This window comes from Monodon monoceros, unplaced genomic scaffold (genome assembly GCF_005190385.1).
Source record: "Monodon monoceros isolate NGI ecotype Baffin Bay Population unplaced genomic scaffold, NGI_Narwhal_1 Super_Scaffold_1, whole genome shotgun sequence".
NCBI classification, from domain to species: domain Eukaryota; kingdom Metazoa; phylum Chordata; class Mammalia; order Artiodactyla; family Monodontidae; genus Monodon; species Monodon monoceros.
The window spans coordinates 41904241-41928338 of NW_021703765.1; the positions used below are offsets into that span (position 1 = coordinate 41904241).

At 38.0% G+C, this 24098-nt stretch overlaps 1 protein-coding gene across 3 annotated transcripts in view; it reads left to right on the plus strand.

Moving 5' to 3' along the window:
- Window positions 1-5427: 5427 nt before the first annotated feature.
- LOC114900842 (desmocollin-2-like) overlaps window positions 5428-24098 on the plus strand; it is a 32447-nt gene continuing 13776 nt past the window's right edge. For all 3 annotated transcript variants that reach the window (XM_029232339.1, XM_029232354.1, XM_029232347.1), the window contains exons 1-9: window positions 5428-5940; window positions 12398-12482; window positions 13375-13574; window positions 14688-14807; window positions 16083-16238; window positions 17502-17646; window positions 18640-18806; window positions 22894-23028; window positions 23280-23465. In XM_029232339.1, coding sequence (XP_029088172.1) covers window positions 5872-5940; window positions 12398-12482; window positions 13375-13574; window positions 14688-14807; window positions 16083-16238; window positions 17502-17646; window positions 18640-18806; window positions 22894-23028; window positions 23280-23465 — 1263 coding nt within the window. In that variant the 5' untranslated portion in view covers window positions 5428-5871. The remainder of the gene's footprint in view (window positions 5941-12397; window positions 12483-13374; window positions 13575-14687; window positions 14808-16082; window positions 16239-17501; window positions 17647-18639; window positions 18807-22893; window positions 23029-23279; window positions 23466-24098) is intronic.

Consider the following 24098-nt stretch of genomic DNA (forward strand, 5'->3'; position numbering starts at 1 on the left):
TGAAAAAACAAAACAAACAAAAGAAGATACTGATCATGACCTTAACGTGGAACTCCTGAACCTGGATATGAGTTTCATCTGCAGCCACATTCAACTGTGAGTGTGTAGCAGTTGGGAGGGTGGAGAGTTAGATTTAATCAGGGAGTCACTTTGACAAGGAAGCGTGAGCTTCCTAATTTTTGTCAGTCCAACAGGTGTAAAGGATATTTTATGATTTTAAAATGCACTTCTCTGGTTTCCTAAAATATGCGTTGTAGGCTTTGGGATTCCTTTATTGTAAAATGCCTGGTCACACCCTTTGCCCATTTTTTTCTATTGTGGCTCCTGTCATGTGTAAGAATTCTTTGCACATTCTAGATATTATTCCCTTGTCTGTTTTAGTCATAACTAATGTATTCTCCCAATCTATCACCTATTATCTTTATTCATGGTGTCCTTTGTTGAATAGAAAGCCTGAATTTTAATGTAATCAAATGTATCTTTTAAAATTTTCTTTATGGTATATGCTTTTTGGGTGTTATTTTAAAAATCTTTCTCTACCCCTGGGTCATAGAGATGTTCTATATTGTCTTCCATTAACTTATATCTTTGTCACCACAGGAAGTTTATCCCATCTGGAGTCCACTCTGTACATGATGTTAAGTAGAGAATCAGTTCTGTTTTGCTCCAATAAAGAATCAGTTTTCCTAACGACACCACTAAATAATTTCTTCTTTTTTCAGTGGCGTGTGCTGTCCACACTTTTATCATATATTAAGTTCCTATTTCTGCACTGGTCTCTTTCTGAATTTTAAAACTCTTTAGCCTATTTGTCTGTTCTTGTGCAAAAACCATACTAGAAATTCTTGGTAGGCCCAGCTCACATTTTAACAAATATACTAGTACATGTCCATTATGTTTGAGACCAGATTAGGAACACTCACCCTGCTAAATTTGACTCAAGACATCATTTTAGTAGGCCTATAAACATTAAAATTAGAAAAACAAAGAATTACTTACCAAAAAAACCTCCCAGGAGTCATTCATTCATTTATTCATTTACTCACTCATTCAACAATTATTTATTAGGCATCTACGATGTGCCAGGATTCATGCTGGTTAGTGCCAGGGATACAGGGAGAACCAAAAAAGGTCAAGTGCAGTCATGAAAATGTATAGTCTTTGGTGAAAAACAAATATTAATCAAATAATTACTCAAATTTAACATTGTAATTGTGACAAGTGCTCTAAAGAACAGGCAGTTGGTTTTTTGGGGGGTTTTTTTTGTTTGTTTTTTTGCAGTACGCGGGCCTCTCACTGTTGTGGCCTCTCCCGTTGCGGAGCACAGGCTCCAGACACACAGGCTCAGCGGCCATGGCTCACGGGCCTAGCCGCTTCACGGCATGTGGGATCTTCCCGGACCAGTGCACGAACCCGTGTCCCCTGCATGGGCAGGCGGACTCTCAACCACTGCGCCACCAGGGAAGCCCTAGGCAGTTTTTTAATGAGGAAGATTTGACCTGATCAGAGAGGGATTTGACCTGGTGGGAGAGAAAATAAAAGTTGCTATTTATTGGATGGGCCAGGCCAGAGACAGAAGAAAGTTCCAGGTAAGGGAAGAGCATATACAAAACACCCATGGTAGAAGGAGCCTCTCGAGTACAGATCTGAAAAAGTGCAAATGTGTCTGTGTGTGGCAATATTTAGAAGTCAGGTCGAGCAGAGGAATCCAGGCGAGGAGAATGCACAGACCCAGCCAGCAAGGGAAGAAGAAAACAGGAAAAACAGGAGACATGACTGTCAAAGAAGCCAAGAGCAAATATGTTCTAAGTGAAGTGATCTCACAAAACAGTGAGTTTCCTGTCCCTAGGTCCGTTTCAGAATTTAACACATGAATTTTAGTCGGTGATTTTTCATCCTTATAGAACACTCTTTATATATCATTTTGCACTTAACTTGAGATTAGTCTTTTCTTTCACAAAAGAGTCCGCATGAGGTGAATAGCAGGTGGAGAGTACTTGTTCAGCCCAATTGTACTTCCTTAGGCGTTTCCTTCCAGCACATGCCCTTTCTGTTTTGCTCACCACAGCATTCCCAGGGCTGAGAAAATGCCTGAGACATAGTTGATACTGAATAAATACTTGTCAAACTAGTTAGTTAGTAAAGCAAATAATTGAAAATTCTGTGGTTTTAAAGATATATTTGCTCACAGCACTCCAGAGTGGCACATGTCAATGGCATTCTATTAAAGGCAAGAGTAGACATGGTCATGTTCAACACAACTGCCTCAGAATTCATTCATTGGCTTGTTTTTTAATTGAGGGTCTTTTAAGTGAAAGTACTTCGATAAGAACGGACTGATTGTTTATTTCACACTCTACCCCGTATTTATTTCAAAAATATATTTTGAAAGGTAATGGAAGTTGAATTTGATTAGTACACTCTTTTATTGAGGACAATTTTGAAGAGAACTTCAAAGAAATATGGCAGCATTAAAAAATAAATATTTTATTTATCGAACAAGGCAGCACTTAAAAAGCTTTTCTCCCATCATATAAGAATTCTGATGGTCCTTGCCCTAAGAAGCTCACAGTGTAAAATGAGAAATAGAAAAAGTGAACAGAATTTCTATTCAGTATGTTAACTGCAATACTAGGAATGCATGCCAAGAGGGCTATGGGCATACAGGGTAGACATTCAATAAATGTTTGTTAAATGTTGAAAACAAATTGGTCCCAATTTTCAGTAAGTACAAAACCAGCGCGAGCTGCGGCATCTCATTTTGGTATTGCATAGTTAATCCTTCTGAATCAGATGAGGTCTGGGGGTTGTGTTGGGGGGACAGAGCCTGAAGGATTTGGAAGTGGTGAGTGAATTAACACTGGGGTTCAGCCCTAGACCAGTACCTGAGCAAAGAGGAAGAACAGGAACTAGGGAACTGTCATGAGCATGAAGCCTGGTGGGCGATGAGTGGGTTGTAAAGGTATGGTAGCAGTGGGCAGAAGAGGGATACCCATATTAACCAACATTCATGGAGCTCTTAGAATATGCTAGGTTTTATTCTGCATCATTTAATCTTGTAACAACTCTGAGAGGTAAATAGTCTAATTGTGCTCATTTTATTATGGTTATCTGATGTTTTCCTCTTCACTTTCACCTGTAAAGTAACTAGACAATGTTCTTCAACCTCATTTTTCCCCCCTTAGGTCTGTTTCCTTTGCTTTGAGGTTCCATTCTGTGTCATTGGCCACGCCAAGATAGAGGCACCCTAAAGATCACGTGTCCACATGGACCCTTCTCCCCAGGCTTCAACAGTGGAATCACGCAGCTCAAAGAGAGCTGTCCCTGTGTACATATCAGTAAGTGGTATTTTTTTGTTGCCATTAATATGTTCAGTTTCCGGTTTCTGAAATTAGAAAACTGTGAAGCTAGGTTGCAGAGATGTGCCCCAAGTGCCTTGCTGTTTGTTCAGTTTTTTAAGGACAACTCTGGTTCTGACTTTCTACTTGGAAAGGAACACCTATTTCCAGCTAACTTCTCAAAAATAAGCCACAAGGAGTCTAAGTAGTTTAATTTTAGATGTGGAAGGTGCCATAGACAGCACCTAGTATTACTTTAATTATCTTACTTAACAAACAGGCGTGCTGAGCGCTAAGGTTACATGAGTGGCCCAAGACACAAAGGAACTTGGTCCTGACTTTTGGTCCGGTGCACTCTTTACTATAGCAGAATGGAAAACCAGTTCAAGTCAGCAAAATCATCTTCACAGCCAAAAGACATACTTAAAAATTTCATCTTCCCATATTTCATTGTCTCTTCAAATTTATACCTGTTGTTTCAAAATTGTAGTATAGAAGAATCTATTTCAGAAGCCATATAGTCTAATTTAAATCGATTAAATTAATTGGGCCCCTTGTTTAGAGTTTATAATTCATTTCTTTGTTTAAAGAATCACAATGAAACAAACAAATCACCATCTTAGTAGCCTCAATCAGTTACGTAATGTGAAAGATGAAAATAAATATCTAAGGCGAATTCTTTTCAAATTGCTCTTCTCCCCTTTTCTGGAATGTGGAAAAACATGAGCTACCCTTAGGCATTTTAGTTGAGGGGTAGGCAAGAGTTTGGAAATGTCCTATTGTCAAGGGCTATGATGACAGCCTGAGTAGATTTCTTAAACCTGAAACTAGCTTGCTTCTCTTCCTCTGGAAAGCTTCACGCTAGAGATCATGATATCTTCATTAATAGGATGAGGTGTGTTTATGAAAGCATTGCTGGAAAAAACATGAGGGTTAAAAAATTATGGAAACAGAACGATGTCAACCATAGTCTCGTGCTGATGACCCAGGCTTATTTTACAAGCAAAGTTTCAATGATAAATTTTATATACATGGAGACAACAGAACAGCTCATTATTTGTCATTCAGTAATAAAACAGAGCATGGGACTAATACATAGAATGTAACGCGGGTACTGTTTGACAATACTTTTGAATTTAAGTATATGGTCAATATTATAATAATTTTGGCTCTGTGTATAATGGTATTAGGACTGTACATGTTTTCAAGAGCTGAAATGTATCACGGCTGGCTTTTCAAACAAGTTTTCTCCACACATCCCTGTGGAGACAAACCAAATGAAATGGAACAGACAAGTTTCTCCTTTGTGGTCAGCATTCCCTGGTTTAAGCCATAATTGAAAAGAGGTGCAGGAGGATGATTCAGAATGCCCTGTCATTGCTTTCTGAAGAGCTGCAAGCATACCTCTTTTATACTTTAATCTTCCAGGTTAAGTACTCCTATAATTCATCTAGTTTAAGTATACTTCAAACCAAAACATACATTTTATCCTATTCTTTTTCTTTTCTTACCACGAACTCTGGTTTTTATGGTGGAAAGGGAAGAGAGAAATCTCAGACGTCCGGGAGTCCAATTTAGGAGGTAAGTTACAAGAAGGTCAGTGGTTGGCTTTAACTGTGACAAAGGAGGGTCTTGGATGAAATCAGTAGGCCCACATTTAACCAACGTCTACAAGATGTATTTTCAGTAGTAACTCACCCTTGATGCCTGGATTCCCTTATTTTAATTGATTAATTATTGTAATTTCCTTGTATCATTGCTATACTGGCCAGGACATTTCTGTTAAAAAAAAAAAAAGACCAACAACAACCAAACAAGACCCCAAGAAAGGTGTGCCACAGATGAAACCTCTGTCTGAATTGCACTTGGATGTCTGCAGTAAATTAACTCCAGCAAAGAGTGTATAAAACAGTCTACCTGGGGTCAACCCTCTAATAGGCGGGTCTTAGCTAGCTGTGACACAAAACGCGACCTCTCCAGCTCCCAGGCGGCCTTTGCGGGTCTGAAACTGGCCGCTGCGCACGGGGCGGAGTCGGGGCCGGGAGCGCGCCCCCTCCTGCGGCAGGACGCGCTCGGGGACCGAGTCTCGTTACAGTCCGGACTTCTGCTGGGCAGGGTCAGCTGTTAATCCTCAAGGCGGATACCGGGGCGGTGGGGAGATGGGGCATATGGGTGGTGTCCGTCGGTGAGAAACACCTAGCACAGAAAAAGGGTGGCGGCGAGAGGGAGTTCCCACCTGTTGGCGTTCTTCCAGAAATAAAGACTTGAGAAAATACCAAGGAGGGGCCGATCGGTGTGTTTCGGACGCGCCTGGAACCCCACCCTCGGTCAGAGGAAAAGCTCCTGGGGTGAGACGCAGGAGCTTCAGAAAAACCAAGAAGAAAAGCAGCTCCCTCCGCGCGCCACGTCCTCTGCCTCGCACTCCTGCGCGGCCGGCCCAGCCTGCGCCTGGCCCGCGGCCCTTCGCCTGGCTGCGCCTTCCCACCCCGGCCTTCCGGGTGCCTCAGCCGGCGACCTGCCTCCGAGTCCTCCCATGGCGGTAGCGCGACCCACAGGCTCCGCGAGCGGAGCCCTTTGCTGGCAACTCCTGCTGACCCTCGCGGTGAGTGGCTGCCCGGACCCCGGTCCCGAGTGGGCGCACGGACCCATGGGGGAGGGAGGGGAAACTTTGGGAGCGGGGGTTGGTGGTGGCGGCGGCCCATGCGGGCTGTTCTTGGCCCTGGGGCTGGCTGAAAAAAGTGCCGTAGGCTGGGGGAGGGGGGAGGGCAGACAGAGGAGAGCGAGCTGGGCGCAGCGATCCCGCAGGGGAGGGGAAGAGTGTCTCCGGTAGATGTGATCAGCGCAGGCAGATGAGCGGCTGCAAACGCCCGTCCCAAACCGTGGCCTCTGAGTACAAGCCGGCGAGCGCTGCGCGCCGCGCGCTGCTCCTCTGCGCCTCGCGCACCTCCCCGGGCGGGGCAGTCCGTTCGACCTCAGTGCCGGGCTCCGGGCGCAGACGAGGGGAGCCGCTGGGGATCGAAATCGCAGGTCCTTGGGTGAAAGGACTAGGCGACTTTTGATCTTAGTGTGTGAGTGAAGGGGGGAGGGAAGAGCTGGGGCTGGGGCGGTCTCCACCCTCTGCGCCTAAAGATAGTAGATGGGCCGGCCCTAGGTGGTCCTTGGTACGGTTTCCATTGTTGTCAGCACGTGAGATTTCATCCCCCTTGAACTTCGGGGAAGTGGCTTTCCCGATCTCTCGCCTCGGAGGCATACAGATTCTCCCCGCTCCTCCATCCCCCGCCAAGCCCTCTAGCTCTAGTTTCCTTCCCGCTTTAAAGAACCCAATAGCAAAGACCCCAAAGCTGGGAGGGAAAAAGGAGGTGGCCTTATTCGGAAGGGATAGCCCCCCTCCCTGGCAGGAAAGACCGAGGTCTCTTTGGGGGACCTCAAGGCATAGGAATCCAGTGCGGGGAGAGCAGCCCCTGGGAGACTGTGGGATCAGAGGTTCCCCAGTCAGGGCTTCCTGGGTCCCCTGGAAGGACAAAATTTACATAGACCAAGTACAGAGGTCAAAGCGCGTAGTGTCCTTTCACGTTGAGCCGCAGGCGTTAGGGCTCCAGTCCCTAACCCTGAAGGACAAGGGGACGAACCTGGAGAACAGACAGAGGGAGGATTCCTTCTGGGAGGGGTGCAACTGGCGGCGGGAAATATCCGTGTAATTTCCCTTACTCTACCGCTCTCGTTTTACAACGAAGTCCTGAAATTTTTAACTAATGAAATTGTAGTTGTTACTGTTATTAGAATGCCTTTCCCATGGAACTCCAGGGACTTCAAACCCTTAACTAAATTCCCGGGGCACATTAATAACATACACAGGGCCGGGTGCACAGCAAGTAATAGTTCACAGCTGAGGAAATCAAGAGGGGAGTAAATAACGGTCGTAAGATATGTCTTTGATGACAAAAGGAACGGATTTTGCTTAGATTCTTAATAAAGTTGACGCTTTTTTTTTTTTTGACACTTCTTTTTAAACATTGCCCTTGAAGGAAAAGGCATGATTAGGCACGGGTACTAAAAGGCACAGGCCATAAATAGCTTTGATCTTATATACGGACACACACAACTTTCCGTGTGTTCTCACTTCCTTTTTAGAAGAAAGCACATATAAGGGAATAATAATAAAGTTGAATAATAAAGTTGAATAATCCTCATTCTTTGGCCTTCCTTAGCTTCAAAGCTGGATAGGCCAGAAGTGGGGTGGCTGTGGCTACCCGCCTCATCCTACTGCATTCTGGCTGGAAGGCTTGGTGGGTCTTAAGCTGTTCTGATGCTCATGTGCATGTCTGTGCAAAGTCCTGCTAGCCTCAGATGCTTGTTGTGGTTGTGAGCCTCATGTGTGATAGACGTGTTAAAGAAAAGTAGGAACATTACTAAATAAAAATGGCTTGGGGGACACCCCTTACATTTCCCTTCCATCACCCTTCTGTGAATCAGCTTCTCCCAACTTCCTCATCTTGCCTCACCTCACACATTTAGTAACCACTTGAACGCTGCCTCTACCTAAACACCTAATGAAGTTTCTGTCTCTCTGAGGTCATCAGGGATCTCCACTGCTAAATCGAAATCATTCCTTATACAATTCCATCTTGTGGTTGGAGCTCTTCTAAGTCAAGAAGTCCAGCATGAACATGGACCTGAAAAACCATAAAGTAATAAAAATGTCCCATAAAATATTTCAGCCTTACTCATAGTAAGGAAAGATGAATTTAAAACTACATTGGTTGTAAAGCAATTATACTCTAATAAAGATGTTAAAGGAAAAAAGAAAAAAAATGGTCTATATCAGAAAAAAATCTTTAAAAAAAATAATTAAAAAATGGTATTGCAAAAAAAAAAGAAAGAAATACATTGAAATGTCATTTCTCATTTGGCAAACATCCAAAAGTTTGACAACAGGCCCTGTAGGCAAGAATGTGGAGAAATAGAAACTCATAAATGGCTAGTGAGTGTTAACAAAAAGTTACAACCCCTATGGTCTATATACAATTGTAACAAATGTAAATAGAAACTTTTACTTCTTCCTTTCCAATTTATATGCATCTACTCTCTTTCTGTCTATTCATATACCAAATACTGCATTGTTTTAATTATTGAGACTTCATAAGACCTTTCAGTATCTGCTAAAGCTAATATCCTTTCATTGCTTTTCTTTTTCATAATGTTTCTATCTTTAATTGTTTATTTTTCCTTATTACATTTTATATCTGCTTGTCTAGTTCCAGAAAAAATATTGATGGGATTTTTTTTTTTTTTTTTTTTTGCGGTACGCGGGCCTCTCACTGTTGTGGCCTCTCCCGTTGCGGAGCACAGGCTCCAGATGCGCAGGCTCAGTGGCCATGGCTCACGGGCCCAGCCGCTCCGCGGCATGTGGGATCTTCCCGGACCGGGGCACGAACCCGTGTCCCCTGCATCGGCAGGCGGACTCTTAACCACTGTGCCACCTGGGAAGCCCAATGGGATTTTTATTGGGATCATAAACTTTATAATTTAACTTAGTGTAAATTGATATACTTACGTTGTTGATTTTTTACTATCCAAAATAATAATATATATTTCTTTTGTTCAAGTCTGCTTTTGTGTCCTTCAGAAATAGTTTCAGGTTTTTCTCAAATAAACTTTACATGTTTCTTGTTAAGTTTACTTTTTGGTATTCTAACTTTTTATCACTTTTGAAAATGATTTCTTCTTTTCCATTATATTGTTTAACAGATTTTGTTTATGTGTAGGATGACTAATGATTTCTGTATTTTAATAGCTGTTTCTGCTCCCTTATGAAATTTTCTTATTGTTTTGTGGTTAATTTCCTTGGGTTTTCCAGATAAATAGTCATATCAAATGCAAATAGTGGTTTTTTTTAACCTCTTTCTTTTCAATTCATATGCCATCTAATATCATTCTCTTGCCTAATATACTTTAATGTAATGTTAGCTGTAGATGATGACCCTTGGGAAGTCTATCTTGTTTCTGAGTTAAGTGAGGCTACTGCTAATGCTTTTCCGTCGATGATGTCATTATAATATAAAATAAAATTCTATTGAAGTAGCACTTATCAATTCTTATTGGGGGCACTTTTTTTAAAAATTTAAGAATGGTTATTGACTTGGTCAAATGGTTTTCAGCACCTATGGTGCTGATCACATGCCAGGGCTTCTTTAAACTAATTAGCGGCTTGTGTTTCCTAGAACAAATGAGTGATGTGAATGTGGATCACAAATCCATGTGAGGACCAGTTTACTTCTAGCTTACTCTTACAATGAAGGTTTCGCATTTGGAGATCCAGATTAATGTGGACGGATCTTCTCCTAGATCTTAGGCAGGTCTGTGCTTTGATTTCACTCCCCTCTCTTGAGGCCAAAAAGCCAGAATCTAATCTTTTCAGATTAGAAGTTGTTTCTGGTTACTACTGTGTTCCAGCTTTATCCTCAGGTTTTGCCTAGCTGGATGGTTTTAGGATGGTTTAAAAACATGTATCCATCATTTTTAGTTTTGGCCTGGGGGTTGGACTGAATGCCCTAAGTCCCATTATTGGAAATGAAAATTGTTCCCCTAATTCATTTGTCACACTGGTCAGAGTTAACCTTATTCAAATAGAAAGCTGCTTATGTAATTTATCTGCTTAAAACAAATCTTTGGTTTCTTATTATCTTTAGGAAGAAAAATATATGTGTGTACTTTGTTAAGGCTGTTCAGGACCTGTCCCACACCTACTTCTGTGAATCCATTTTAAACTCCTGTCCCTCTTGTGCTATATGCATCAACCATCGCAAATTGCATTTTCAAGTCTGTGTCATCTCTGGGCCTTTGCATATGCAGTTCCTATGTTTGCAGCATACAAGCTCTGCCTCCCTGTGACATGGCTAACTTGTTGCCCCTCTTCACCTGGCTCTTAGAGGAGGCTGGTTCCTAGTGCTCTCCCAAAGCATCCTGTACTTCCCTGTCATAGCTTTTATCCTCCATTATTGAAATTACAAATAAGTCTTATCCTTGAATTGAATGTTTCATGAGAATCCCTTTTACTGTGCTGTGTCTAGTACATATTAGAACATTCAGTAAGTATTTGTTGAATGCATGAATGACTGGATGTCCAGGATACTGTTATCTGAAATATTGTCTTAATTCGGCCACTTCTCACCTTTTCCATCGTTTTTACCTTAGTCCAAGTCACCACCTCTCCTCTCAGATAGATTCCTCCCAATGGGTCTCCTTGCTTCCACTCTGTCTTCCCCATAGTCTGTTCTCACATGGCCACCGGAATGAGTCTGTGTAAATACTCACCACGTGACACCACTCCACAGTGTCTAAACCTACTGTGCTTCTCTTTGCCCTCAGAATAAAATCTGCACTCCTTACTGTGGCCTTTTAGACCTACATGATATGCCTATGATTGTCTCTTCAATATCATGTCCTCTCACTCTTCCCTCACTGTGTTTACTGCTACACCCTTCTTTTTGTTCCTTCAACGCACCAGGTGAAGTCCCCTCCCAGGGCCTTTGGCCTGGCTTTTCGCTCCACCTGGAAGACTCTTCCCCAGTTAGTGAACTGGTTTGCATCCTGCTTTCACTCAAGTTTCTGGTCTTTATCACCCTCTCTTCCTGTTTTATTTTTCTCGTAACACTTACTCTTGGCATTGTGTGACCTTTGTGCATTTGTGTATTTACTTTTTGTCTTTTAGTGTAAAATAATCTCTGTGAGGTCAAGTTCTCTTTGTTCACCGTAGTAGCCTTTGAACACTTCCTGGCACCTAGGCAGAAAGAAGAAATGTTGGTTGAATGAATCAGTGGGTGTATGCCTTCTGTCACCTTGAGCTGGACTCTTCACATGTCTGATTCTACTCCTATTCTCTCTGGGCTATGCAACCAATGAAGATTCTTTTCATCTTTTTATTTCTAATTCAAGTACAGTCTCTTTGTCATGTCCATCTCTGAGTTCCAAATGAAATGTAATCTCTGCCATGCTTGGCCCTTCATACATAATTAAATTAGATACTTAAAGGGTCTTTAGTGTATTTTGGAAATAAAAATTTTCATCCAAATTTTGATGATTTTAATTTATGTTTATAGACTTTTAAATAACAGTGTAGGGACTTCCCTGGCGGTCCAGCGGTTAAGACTCTGGGCTTCCACTGCAGGGAGTATGTGTTCGATCCCTGGTGGGGGAACTAAGATCCTGCAGGCCGCGCGGTACGGCCCAAAAAAATAAAAGCTTAAATAACAGTGTAAATGCTGGTTGGCTGTTTTGCTTTTCGTCAAAAACCTTTGCAAAAAACTGTGAAACTTTCAGAAGCATCCATTATAAACTTTCAGAGAGAACAGAATTTATTTTCAGTGTGCTCAAATATATATTGTATTGGAATTGGTTCAGCATAAATCACTAAATCATTTAAATTTTTTAAGTGAAATATTTTTAACACTGACCTTAATTCTCATTATTGAGAACTTCAAAACAAGTTCATATTTCAAAGTCGTGTGCTTATATGCGTGGGGTCATATGTAAATACTTTTTAAGTCACTCCATGGCAATGAGTCAGTGCTTCTCTTTAAAAGCATTGGAATTTTCTTTAGGATATTTTTGATTTGGTAACAAAACTCATAGACAGTTGACAGTTAATTGAAACAACTTGCTGGCTCATTAAATTTGTTTTTGTTTCTCTTTCCTTTTACATACCTGTGCTGCCTTCCTAATAGTTTCCAGTGCTTTCCCACAAAAGGGTGTCATTGGTTTCTCAGTATATCCACTAAGTTAGTGAAATTATTATTAACTTCATTTTACAGACTAGGAAACAAAGCCCAAGAGGATAAGCAGTTCTCTGAGTTTACATGCTTTGTGAGGGAGGGATCCATGGCTCTTAGTCTGTTGTTTTTATTCTTCTCTTCTATGCAGTTTTTTTCTGAATTCTTAATCCAGTGTATGTTTTTATTTTATTTTGCTAATTATATAAACAGATTTATAATTACACAAATTTGTATAAACTATGTACACATGAAAAGGCTCTTTTTAATGTATAATACTGATTTTTTTAGATCTTAACATTTGCCTGTGATGCCTGCAAAACAGTGACACTACATGTTCCCTCCAAACTAGATGCTGTAAAATATATTGGTAGAGGTAAGAAAGTGCCAAAATATGTACTAAATCCTAATTCAGTATATGATCTTGTAAAATTAGTGTAATCTTTAGGAGGATAACTCTATTGGAACTAATAGTTAAAAGTAATATAGTACATTCCAATACTTTTTAAAAAATATATATGGTGTCAATCCAATGAATGGAATATTGTACTTTATTGAAAAACATGATTATATAAAGTAGTTAAAATTGTTTAGTTTGAGTAATTACTAATATTTACGTTAGACGAAGGATATGGTATATGTTATAACACGTCTATGAAATTGAAAAATAGTATTGAAACTATTTCTTGAGTTTAAAGGTGTTGCTTTTGGATTTTTATCCTAAAATATTTTGGCATCTTACAACATTTACTTCCACATATTTTTTTTCCATTATTTTTTTCATATAACTCAAATGTATACCAAAAGATCAGACCAATGAAGACACAGAATACGATGACTATTTAACAACAGATGCAAAGAGTTCAGTAATAATTTAATGTAAAAACTGCCAGTTTTAATCTCTAGATTCTGTTTAACTTATTTTAAGTGTTCTCATGTATTGCTCTGTGGCTAGTTTCAGTTAATAAAGAAAAACTTTTTTGGTGTGAGTTTAATATTCAGACTGTAGAGTTCACATGCTTTGATTTCAGAACAAATGTCTCTTCTTTAAAAGGCTGTGAAGTAGATATCAGAAGTGATGGATACGTTTAGTTAAGCACAACTGAATTAACCGTATAGTTTCATATATCCTTTTAAAAATGCAAAACTTACAAGTGTCAGTGTAATTAAAGTTTTTGACTGCCCCACCTCAAATGCATAGCTTACTGTTAAAGCTGTATATTGCTTTGTTTTACCTTACAAATGATTGCTCTGTACATTTTCTACAGTTAACCTGAAGGAATGCTTTAAATCTGCAAATCTAATTCATTCAAGTGATCCTGATTTCCAAATTTTAGAAGATGGTTCAGTCTATACAACAAATGCCATTCTTTTGTCCTCAGCGAAGAGATCTTTTACCGTATTACTTTCCAACACAGATACCCAAGAAGAGAAGAAAATACTTGTCCTTTTAGAGCAACAAACAAAGGTATACCAAAGTATAAAAATGAAGTATGACGAACTGTTTTCTTCAGGTGGAACTAACATGACTAGGGAAAATGTGAATCAAAAAAGATATGGGATAATTTAGCTTGAAGAAGAATAAAAGTCATGACTCAAGTTAACATTTTTGAAATGGAAAAGGGTTGTTCAACATATGTTATCACAGATTATAATTTCTTTTTATTTGGGACATAAAAGGAGAAATTGGGATATGGGACAGCATGAGAACTTGAGATTAGACACAGAGAAGCATTTCTTGATCTTCACTGTGGAATAGGTTTCCAAAACAAGAAACATTATTGTTTAAGATATTTGTATATAACTTGGACTTTGTAGCTTTTAATTATTCAAGAACTCATATGGCATGTTAATGACTTAGGATGGTGTCCTACTCTAGGCAGCAGTATAGGGTCATGACATGGTTAATTACTCTGAGATACATGAGGCATCCAGAGATAGGTCTCATGTATCTTAGCATAATTTTTAGTCTTAGAAAATGGAGGACTATTTTAGGTTAAGGTTTGGACTTCACACATACTTATGACTTTTTGACATCCAAGATCAAAATGACTTCATTCAACCACTGGCCATTACTCATGACAGCTGTTTGAGAGTTGTCACCATGTTTCTCTCCTCGTTCTGACACAGATCTCTCTGTTGGTCCCCTGGCTCTTCCTAGTTGCCGGTGAGTGGAAGATGCTTATGCTAAATTTAGAAGGGCACCTGTCTACTTACATTCTTTGCATATTTCTCCTCCCATGTTTTTGCATGGCAGTGTGGCAACAGTACAGTTGTTTTTTTTTTTTCAGTTTTGCTTCTAGGCTTCCAATTTCATCTCTCTCTCTTCCATGTTCCCACCAAGTTATTTTCTCAAGAGGATTGCTGTGATAACAGTTAGGGCAGGGATTTCTTGGTTATTTTTTTTCTAGTATTGACATTTCGTTTGGTTTTCAAGCACTACCATGGTCTTACGCCTCCCCAGCTAATCCTCGTGAGAGGAGAAAGATGTATCAGAGTTTTAAAGTTTGAAAATAATGTAGTTGTTGGCTTTTAAGTAAATAATATTTATTATTAATATTTTTTTGTCTTCTAAATTGAGGTACTGAGGAAAAGGCGTTCTCAAGAAAAAGTTCTAATACGTGCCAAGAGAAGATGGGCTCCTATTCCTTGTTCAGTGTCTGAGAATTCCTTGGGTCCTTTCCCACTTTTTCTTCAACAGGTATAATTTACTTTCCTTCCACTGTGAGAGTCTATGGTTTCCATCTTTGTAAAAAATTTAGACAATGAGTATGCAGTTATTTAAAAAGTATGTGTGTATGAATGTATGGGTATGTCTATCATATGTTTCAATATATGGTATAAATGCATCTCTCTATACCTACATATACTTTTTTTTTGCAGTTTTAGTCATGCAAAAGCCATTTATAAAACTGTAAAACCCATATAGCACTGTCAAACACATGCTTCCTTAATGAATTTTCATATCATCAAGGGTATCTCAGAGCCTGGGCATAGTCTAGAAAATCCCAAAACATCTTCCATAACAAAGGATGAAATTGTTGATAACAGGTCAAATGCCATGAAGGGGAAAGACACGTACACCTTTCCATGGTTTCTTCCCAGGTCCACTGCTTAAATCATACTGGATCCACATTTTCTCTCCCGTTTCATTTTTAGTGGAAACTCCAGCAAATCTTCTTTCCTTCCTCCCTTATCAGTGGTCACTACCATTCAGTTTAGCTCTTAGGTTTCTTTTCCCCCAGTTCTTGAAATGGTGAGAGAGAATCCTTGTTTATATCCCATCAACAAATTCAATGCAGCTGAGAAAAGAGCATTTTAAAGTTGAGAAAGAAATTGTTAGAAAATAATTGTTAGTCATCCTAATAGATAAGGATCCTACTAAAAGGATAAAAACAATTTGGAAAAAAAATTTTTTTGAATCAAATACCAAAGTAGCACACTTGCCAGGATATTACGTCATTTCCATTCTCACTCATTTTCATCCTCCCATTTAGCCCCTATAATAGAGAAGATGCTGAGAAATAACAAAAACTAATTAAGGAAACCACTTTCCAAATGTTTGCCTGCTGACAGTATACTTTAAAACCAGTGTCTCAAATATTATGTTATATATAATAAAACTTGAGGTGTAAAACTTTGACAGAAGGATAAATTTTCATGCTCAGAATACTTTGTTATCTAAGACAGGGAAAGTCCAAAATGCTTGATCCATGTAGTTACATGTAGCCTTTAAAGTACTTCTTAGTTATTCTGGAAAGCTAAGATGCTATTACATTATTTTCCTCATGCCTTGCTCTTGAATTTCACAATTATTAAGCTTCCTTATTCTATTGCTGCTTTTTATTCAGACATAATAATAAATTAAAGAGGGCAATTACTTATTGTAAAATGTCAGTATGATTGCATAAGTATATAAATGAAGTTTTGCTGAAATACAAATTTGTCTTTTATGTATATGATGTCTACTTTCTAGATTCAATCTGATACAGCACAAAACTACACTATTTACTATTCCATAAGTGGGCCTGGAGTTGACAAAGAACCTCTAAATTTATTTTATGTAGAGAGAGATACTGGAAACCTGTTTTGTACTCGTCCTGTAGATCGTGAAAAGTATCCATCTTTTGAGGTAAAGTCTAAAGTTTACATATTGTATTAGTAAAATTAAACGTGGCTATTTCGTCTGCCTTCCTCAGTTCATTTACTCTTGACTGTTTTCTGACTTTTGGCATCCGTGCTCTGGGTATATCTGGTAGTACGGACCTGACTGGCAGCAAAAAGAATTTTATAGAATAAATAGCCTTCGATTCTATTGGATTGTTCTGGGAATTACAGTTTACTATTATTCTTTTCAAAAGAAAAAAAGAGTACCACTTTGAACAGTAGCTATTTATTTGGCAGAAAAGATCTGTGAACCTCCTTATGGTACTGAGAGTGATACCGTAGGAGGTAAGTCAAGTTCAGAAGTTAAGCCTTGGTACCTTTGCAATGAGAGAAAGTTAACTTGTGGTGAGCAAGTAAGGAGTGTGGACAGTGCTTAACTAGGATAACTAGGTCTTTTCATCATCTGGGCAACCTCCTGTGGTGGGATGAGCGTTAATATATAAGAATTTAACCTAATGTTGTGTTGATTTTCCAACAGGAGCTGGTCATTTTGCTTAACTTAGTTTTAATTATTTTATATCTATTTTGGATGATGTAATTACTTAGCTTTAGAATTACTACAACATGACCTTCTAAGTACCTGTGATGGTCTGTTCTTTCTATGATAGCTGTTATGAGAAAAATTGGAATTGAAATTCATATTATAAAATCAAAAGAATAAATCGCACTCTAGACCCAATTTATAACCACTCATTTGGTCCATTTCTGACTCCCCCTTTTTAAATTAAAAAATTCTTATGAAGAAAGTTATCTAAATACAATCATCAATATGCCTAAAATTCTAATTAGAAAATAAAATAATATCTCAGTTAACTGCACCTGGGGAATTTGGAATCCTAAGAATTCAAAGTTATAAAAGATCCAGAAAATTGTATTTAAAATTCATGCACCTGAAACTTTCAAACAAAGCAAAATAGTTCTCAAGACACTTTCGGGAAAATAATAATAAAAACCCTTACACTCATGAACAACAATACAGCAATGGTGAGGTAACCAAATTTAGCTACGTTATTATCTTAGATAAATTTAAACATAAAATGCTATAGTGCACCATGAAATTAACCATCTCTTCTGGCATTAAGGTTATGTTCACATCCAAAAACAGTAACAAATGGTGAAATCCACACTGTGATGCTGAACAGTCTCCAAATGAAAGCCAAAGCGAAAGCAAGTTTGAACCATATTTTTTTTTGCTTTTATTTCTTTTTCAATTTTACTCTCTTCACAGCTAGTTGCCTTTGCAACAACTAAGGATGGATATACTCCAGAACTTCCACTGCCCCTACTAATCAGAATCGAGGATGAGAATGATAACTTCCCAATTTTTACAGAAACAACTTACATTTTTAATGTTTCTGAAAACTGCAGAGTTGGTGAGTACCTACCGTGGCAATATACGGCAACTTAATGTTTAAATTCATTAGCTGAGTTTCACTGTGGCCCCTGGGAGGTGGCACATCCTGCTGCCAAGAACAAGGGACTTGCCAGACAGGTGGCTGTAGGTGGCATTTTACTCTGCCTTTTGCTAGCTGTCTGACATGACCCTGGGCAAGTTTCCTAATCTTGACAAGCCTTGGTTTCCTCATCTGTAAAATGGGATATTAATATACAAGGTTGTTTTGAAGGTTAAATGAAGCACAATATACCTTGAAGGCTAAGCACAGTGCCTGAAAAATAGGAGTGACTCAATGTTACTTTGCCTTCCTGTGTGAGGTAAAATAAATACTTTTAAGAGACCATATTTTCTAAATATTCTAAGAATAATTTTAGAATATTCTTTTCTGAAAAAGAATAAGTCTTTGAGCAATGGATGTCTTGGCCTTGAAGAGAGCTGGCTGATGTTCTATAGTGATTAAATGATAGACAGTATTCTGAGCATTATCATAAAGGTCATGGAGAATAATATATTTTCTCAATCTTTTGAAAATTGACCATTTCAACTAGGAGTCGGAATGCAGATTTTGAGTCTTCCCTTAGAAAGATCTAACTAAACCAAGAATTTTCAGAGCAAACTGACCCATATGATCAATTTAAGTGTAGGCTTACAAATAGAAAAAGGTTGAAGAATAATTGGAATTCTTTAGTCTAGGAATACAAAGGCCATGGAGGGATATTATCAACATTTATAAATTTATACAATAAATACAGTAAATACAAATATGGTCACCAAATTCCAAAATGTTGGAACGCTGGGATATTTAAAAGTAAGTGCTATTTTATATAGAAGTCTGAAAATGTATAAAACCTATTACTATTATCAATTATGTGGTCCAAAACTTTTTTGTGGTAGATGGAGAGGAGTCAAATAAAGGGAAAGTTGAAACTGTAAAAGTTTTTGAAATTAAAGAGGATTTTTCTATATGTAGGTACTACCGTGGGACAGGTTTGTGCAACTGACGAAGATGAGCCTGACACACTGCACACGCGTCTAATGTACTCCATCATCGAGCAGTTACCAGCATCACGCACCCTCTTTTTTATGCAGCCAGCTACAGGTGTGATCACCACAACATCATCTCAGCTAGACAGAGAGGTAACATAAATATTAACAAATAAAGCCTGATTATCACATGGCTACTTAGCAGTACCTGCATATCTCTGTATACCACCTGCAGATATGCTTTTGAAAAGCATGTTGTGAATCTAATTTAACAAAAATTATTTTAGGTAGGTTGATGGAGGTCATTGACCTTGCAGTGCTCAATTTCCTAATATAAACATATTTATAGTTGTAAAAAACAAGAAATGTCATATATGAAAAGTAAAACTTTCAGAATTTTCTTATCTACAGATAACAATGCTTCTTTTTCTATCTGTGTCATTTCTTCATCAACAATCTCATCTATACTCTTTCCCCTTACATAGATTAAATGAAAAGTTTATCTGTCTCTGATCTCTGGTTTAACATTTTCAGTTGACTGCTAGAAATCCTTATTTGAACATTTCACAGGTACCTAAGATTCAGTACATCTAGAAATGAATTCTTCTTTCCTTCTAAACATGCTCTCCTTCCCATGTTCTCTAGTTAAAATGCCATTAGCACCTTCTTTTCCTTTACACATTTTTTCTAATGTCACCTCGGATTCATGTTCTCAAAATTGTATTTGATGTCTCCTCTTGTAGATCAAATTACTTTCCAAAGCATTTGATATTGACTCCAAAGTGATCGTAACATTCACATTCTGTCCATTTCTCCTGCAACTACCCCAGTTTAGTAATTGTTCATTTTGTTATTAAACTATTACCTCCTCCACCAAACCTTTATTCTGGCCTACTTCCTATGTTTATAATCCTTAATATTAAAATATAGTAATATGTGTTTGTCACGTTTTTCTTTGATTCCTAAAACTCATATCGATTCATTTCCTCTCCCTCTCGCATGGATTAGAGAAGTGGTCTGCAACTTTTCTGGTCTCAGGACCCCTTTACAGTCTTAAATATTATTGGAAATTCCAAAGATCTTTTGTTTATGTGGGTTATATTTATCACTATTTAATCTGTAAGTGTTTAAAACTATAAAAGTTTAAAGTATGTATTTATTTACCCAATTAAAATAATATATTACATGTTAATGTAAATAATATTTTTATAAGAAATGATTACATTTCTAAACCAATAAGTAATTTAGTGAGAAGAGTGGCATTATTATGCATTTTCTAAATCTCTTCAATACCTGACTTAGTATAAGACCAATGGATTCTCACATCTCCTGCATTCAGTCTGTTATATAGTTTTAGTCGAAGCATGTAAAGACAATCCAACATGATATGAAGTTAGAAAAGAGTATGTTAACAGTAATTTCAGATCATTGTGGAGAGTCTTCTTTGATACACCAAATCTTGACAAGTGGTAGTGTCATAAATGTGTTCTGCAATGTGCACTCTGAAGAAGCCTTGTCCATGAACTTTTTTACTTTGTTACATCAAAATACATTGGTCTTTCTTCTGCTATGAGTGCATAGTTTTACCATGTGTGATTTTGTAACATCGTGCATTAGTCATATGGGAAATATTGACTCAACTGAGTTATGTAGATCCTCCAAATATTGACACATCTAATTAAACAATATTGGAAAAAATCACCTCCTCATCTCCATTAATATCACGATGGTTCATAAAAGTTTTCCAGAATCCTCATTTTGGCTTGAAAACTCCAATTGACCATTGGCAACAAATAGCTGTTTTCCTTGAAATGACATATTCACCTTACCTATGACAAAATGTCTTCCAAATATACCAGTCTGAATAACCATAGGTATCTTTCATGTAAAAATGGTATTCTATGAAAAAAAACCCAATAGCTAGTTCAGCTTATAAATCAATCACACAAGTACTTTTCCATGAAAAGAACATCGTACTGTGTTATGCAGAAGTGCTTTATATATACCTCCCATTTCTTTAGATAGACTATGGGTTGATATCTAATAAAATTTATTAAAATTAATCATTTTTACTGCATTTACAAGGACATTCCTAGGTAAATTTTTAATTCAATTTTATAATTTATAATTTATTTATTTTTACCATGAGTACATGCCAGTGAAGAATGCAATTTCGTTTGCAATGCAGATTCATTCAATTGCTGTCACAGCTGTACAAATTATACAGATTCTTCATGGAATTTATGTGCTCAGAAAGAGCAGATTATAGACCAAATTCTCTTTTATCATCAAGCCTTGAATAGATCCTTCTGATAAATCAGTTGAAAACATTTTACTAATGAAGGAGTCTTGGAGTGCTTTTACCCAAGAGAGCTCTGGACTCACTTTCTGATCCCAGGTTTCCAATTTTTTTTATTGTTGGCCTTCAGCCCTTTAAGCTCTTTAAACATCAGAATTTTTCTTCCATCTGAAGATATCACAAGTTAATATTTAGGTCCCAAACTTGATTTCTTTCTTTGTTTTATCAGCCAGTTGATCATTCCCAATAAATCATAGTTTATTACAAACAGAATACATATTCCCTCCCATAAGTAATACTAGTATGAGCTTTTAAAATTTTTTTAATGAAATAAGGCCATGAAGTTTTAACTCTCATGTGACTGATTATGAGAGAAGAGTAAATTGGGAAAAATTGGGTTTGTAAAAAGCATAGTGATTGAGAGAAATATTATTTTTATTTTAGGTAATACATGAGGGCTAGAAAGTTTAAGAGGTCTAAAGGGAAGAAGGTGGCTTTTTTAAAATAATTAATTAATTAATTTTATTTTTGGCTGCTTTGGGTCTTCATGGCTGCACGAGGGCTTTCTCTAGTTGCGGTAAGTGGGAGCTACTCCGTTGCGGTGCGCGGGCTTCTCATTGCAGTGGCTTCTTTTGTTGCGGAGCATGGGCTCTAGGCACGCAGGCTTCAGTAGTTGCGGCACGCAGGCTCAATAGTTGTGGCTCGCGGGCTCTAGAGCGCAGGCTCAGTAGCTGTGGCGCACGGGCTTAGTTGCTCCGCGGCATGTGGGATCTTCCCGGACAAGGGCTCGAACCCATGTCCCTTGCATTGGCAGGTGGATTCTTAACCACTGCGCCATCAGGGAAGCCCAAAGAAGGTGACTTTTTAAGAGAAGGGTGAATATTCTAGGTGGACAGTTAGGATAGTTTTTTACATATAATTTAGTCTTATGAAAAGAGGTGAATTATAAAGGAAGGTGTTGTTAGAATTTTATAGAAGAGGAAAGCTAGGGAAAAATATGTTTCCAACTGCCCAAGAGTACATTTGTTATTTTTGAACTTGGAAGTAGAACCCAAGCCTCCTAATGTTCAGTCCAGAGACATTATTATTAGTGTTGTTAATCCTTCCATATCTCAACACTTGTGACAAATGAAACCATTATGAGGAGATACACTTTTTTTTTTTTTCTGCGGTACGCAGGCCTCTCACTGTTGTGGCCTCTCCCGCCGCGGAGCACAGGCTCTGGACGCGCAGGCTTAGCGGCCATGGCTCACGGGCCCAGCCGCTCCGCGGCATGTGAGATCTTCCCGGACTGGGGCACGAACCCGTGTCCCCTGCATCGGCAGGCGGACTCTCAACCACTGCGCCACCAGGGAAGCCCGGAGATACACATTTTTTAAAACCAGTGATGAGCCTTCTGTAATCTCTGAAGAACGGAAAACCCTTAAGAACCAGAATCTATTTTCCATGAAGAAGAAAAAATTACATAGTTCCAGAACTTTGTTTTCATGCTAATTTAATGATCTTTTAGTAAATGTAAAGTAAATATTTAAAATCCACCTTTTTTTACAGGAGGATACCTTTATTGCTTCATTACGAGACTGGTATAGAGTAACTGTTGTGTATTTTTGAATATAAGAATGTACTTTGCATAGGAGATAAAGATTTTGATTAATTACTAGGCAATTTAAAATGTACTATGACTATATCTTCTCTTTCTGTTAAGTAATGCTAAAACCAGTTACTTCCATGAGTAGCATTTTCAATTTGAGAAACTACTCTATTTTTGTAAATTAATTGAAAATTACTAGTGTGAGGAAATTGTTCTTCTGCCAGTACATGAAAACTATGAAATCTAATAGTGTACCTCTTAAATTTTGAATGCAAGGGAAATTATAGAGTGTAAATTAAGATTTCATTTACAATGTTGCTTTCACTCAGTAATTAATACTTACTTTTCAGGTAACTGATAAATACCAATTGAAAATAAAAGTACAAGACATGGATGGTCAATATTTTGGTTTGCAGACAACTGCAACTTGCATCATTAATATTGGAGATGTGAATGACAACTTGCCAACATTCAACCGTTTATCTGTAAGTGTGTGATATTAATAAAAGAAAAATGTACAATGTAGTGTTAGTTGCTACATATGTGCACCTCCACCCATGCCCCATGATTTCAAATGAAGTATTCCCAGCCACGTGTCAGTAGTTTGGACTTGGGGTTTAAAGTCATGTTAACCCAGTACTTTAGAAATTAGAAGAACTGGGCTGACTTTACCTGGTGTTTTATTTTTGTGAGAGTTACTAATTAAACTTTTTTTTGTTGTTTTTTATTATTTTAGTATGAGACATCAGTGGAGGAAAATATAATTGATGTGGAAATCTTACGTGTTGCCGTTACGGATAAGGATTTAATTAATACTGCTAATTGGAGAGCTAATTATACCATTTTAAAGGGCAATGAAAATGGAAATTTTAAAATTGTAACAGATCCCAAAACCAATGAAGGAGTTCTGTGTGTGGTTAAGGTAAGAATAACTTAGGAAATTAGTTATTTGTAGCTTATAATGTCACAGATTAGCATACTAGAGTTTAATGAAAAGAAAGGAATTATGGTAAATGTAGGAATAAAATAGATATTTAGGTAAATGTAAACACTATGTTTTTCATATATATAGTGGGATGAATATACAAATTTTGGAGAACATTTTTTTTTATAAAGGCATGATAGTTTAAAGTGATTATATATGCATGTTCAATTAATACGATATAGTACCCACTTTGTAACCAGTATCTCTTAACAATTAAAAAACTAGCACAGCTTTGACACCAGTGGGACACTGCCAAACTTTCCTAGTCCATTCTATCTATAGCTGTGTCCAGGAGCCTCTACTTAATTACTGAATTTCCCAGATGATGAGTTATTCCTGGTCAGACCCATAGGGAAGCTGTTTATAGATCTGTTCATCTGTATCCAGTGTACATTACATTCATAGCTTCCTGGTTCAAAATGGGAATCCTCACCCATTTGAAGATGTAAATACTTCTAAAACCTCTTTCTAATAATATTCTACAATTATCTCAGAAGACATCACTGCGAATTCAGGAGGCAGAGTTAACCCATAAAGTGATCTGAGCTCTGGCTTTGGACAAAACCATGG